Below are 2,305 nucleotides of genomic sequence, written 5' to 3' on the forward strand. Positions count from 1 at the left end.
CCGAGGGTATATGGAGGCGACTTTCCCCTCGAAACGTGTCACGGGGGAAAAGCGCTCTCCCCTCGAATCGCGTATACGTATGTGTATATATATATATGTATATGTATATACTCTAGAAATACCGACCTCGAGGTACTTCCTCGATGGTTTGAAAGGTCAGTGAAAGGCCGGTCGGATTTACGTAGGAAGCATGAGCCCATTCTTCTCTGTTGTGGATCCAAATTGTCGCGAGCGAGCGAGAGAGCGAGCGAGAAAGCAAGCGAGCGAGCGAGAGAGCGAGCGAGAAAGCAAGCGAGTGAGAGAGCGAGCGAGAAAGCAAGCGAGTGAGAGAGCGAGCGAGAAAGCAAGCGAGCGAGAAAGAGAGAGAGAGAGAGAGAGGAGGATGATTTTTTATTTATATATAGGAGAAAAATGTTTCGTTTGTTTTTTTCTCTTTTTCAAGGTGGTACACTTGAGGCAGAGGCTAGACAACACGGTAAGCAGTTCGAGGGATCGATCTTTCCCTTTCGACGCGACTGTCGCCATGATCCAGTCCCTCATAGACTGCGACGAGTTCCAAGATATTGCCACGTTGAGGGTATACGCTTGTTTTTAATTCGAATATATTTCTTTAATCGGCGAAATTGAGAAACTCTTTGCCGACGTAATTCGTAATCGATATTAAAATATTTATAATAATACAAATGCTTAAATACTTCTTAATATAAATAAAATTGTATTGTATTGTTTTTTTTTGAGATGAGGAAATATATCGAGCAAAGAGTTCGTCGATCTCGCAAAATTTTGAGATTTATTCTTTCCCCTTTCCGGGATGGAAATGTGAATTTCAACCTCGCTCACGCGAGCGCCTCTCTCCCGTTTTACACGTTGCAGAACTTGGACGAGCTGCTGGACCATAAATCAAACTTAAGCGACAAGCTGTGTCAGATAGGGGACAGTATAGTGTACAAGTTGGTGCAGTGGACCAAAAGGTTACCGTTTTACCTTGAGCTACCGGTCGAAGTTCACACGACATTGCTCACCCACAAGTGGCACGAGATCCTCGTGCTGACCACCTCCGCCTACCAGGCGATACACGGTCAGCACAAGTTCTCCAACGTCGGCAGCGACGCGATGGGAGCGGATTTTATGCAAGAAGTAATTACCTCTTCTTTTTTTCTCTGTCTTTCCTTCTCCCTCCTACGTTGCGTTCCTATCGTTAGCCATCCAGTTTATATATATATATATATATTTGGTCTACATAACATTTTCTTGCCCGAACAGTATTCTTACCTTTTCGATAATAAAGAAGTAAAATATACCGAAAATGTTGCTTTTCGTCTCGCATCTTTGTTATCACGCACGCAGAATGAAACGAATTTTTCTTAATAAATAAACCACGAAATGCCAACTCTTAAAATATAACGATAAAATAACGACACGGTTCGGAATGAAGTTGGCTGGATAAAGGTTCGACTAGCGACGCTCGTGTGAAAAAACGAAATTACTTTCCGAACAACCGAATACCATCCGCGGATAAAAGACTTTCTCTTTAAACAGGCAATATATATAGATTGTATTCCACAACGGGAATGAGTAACCTGCACTCGTATAATCGTATCTATCGAAACGCGCCTTTTTTCCTCTCGTTACTAAAATGTAATTGATAGCATATCTGAAGACAGGGTACTTTCTACGAACGTGAACGTGAAACTTTCTACTTTGGAAAAAGTAAGATTGATAGAGAGTTTAGAGAGGAGAAAAGTATTTTTTTGGTTTTTTTGGTTAATTGGATTAATAAGTAAATGTATCGAGTATGTGGTGTGCACAGGTTTCGAACAACATGTATACGTTGCAAACGTGCCTAACGAACATGATGGGCCGGCCGATAACCATGGACCAATTGCAGCAAGACGTAGGCCTGATGGTGGAAAAGATTACGTATGTCACGTTAATGTTCAGGAGGGTGAGATTACGGATGGAGGAGTACGTCTGTCTGAAAGTAATCACCATGCTCTCGCAAGGTAAGTATCTTCCATCCAAATTTTCATCGTTGAAAACAAGCACAAACATCTGCTACTATAGTAAGTAGTATATAAAAACAAATGCATCCTTTTTTTTTTTTTCTTTGCTAATGCTAATTCAATTGGCGAAGCAATGTAAATTTTCGTACTAAAAACTGTAATAATTATTCGATCGATTATCGAAAAAAAAACAAAATAAATAAATAAAAGTACGTTTTATTCGTTTCTTCCTCGAAAGAAAAAAAATTAAAAATTGAATCAAGGATCGAATAATTACAAAAAAAAAAAAAAAAAAAAAAAAA

General features: G+C 39.8%; 1 protein-coding gene across 1 annotated transcript in view; it reads left to right on the forward strand.

The window, feature by feature from the left end:
• LOC102675684 (hormone receptor 4-like) overlaps positions 1-2,305 on the forward strand; it is a 25,248-nt gene that overhangs the window by 22,222 nt on the left and 721 nt on the right. Inside the window, exons 7-9 of the mRNA XM_031508728.1 lie at positions 443-577; positions 874-1,137; positions 1,811-2,003. Coding sequence (XP_031364588.1) covers positions 443-577; positions 874-1,137; positions 1,811-2,003 — 592 coding nt within the window. The remainder of the gene's footprint in view (positions 1-442; positions 578-873; positions 1,138-1,810; positions 2,004-2,305) is intronic.

The sequence above is a fragment of the Apis dorsata genome, unplaced genomic scaffold, assembly GCF_000469605.1.
Source record: "Apis dorsata unplaced genomic scaffold, Apis dorsata 1.3 scaffold_98, whole genome shotgun sequence".
NCBI classification, from domain to species: Eukaryota; Metazoa; Arthropoda; class Insecta; order Hymenoptera; family Apidae; genus Apis; species Apis dorsata.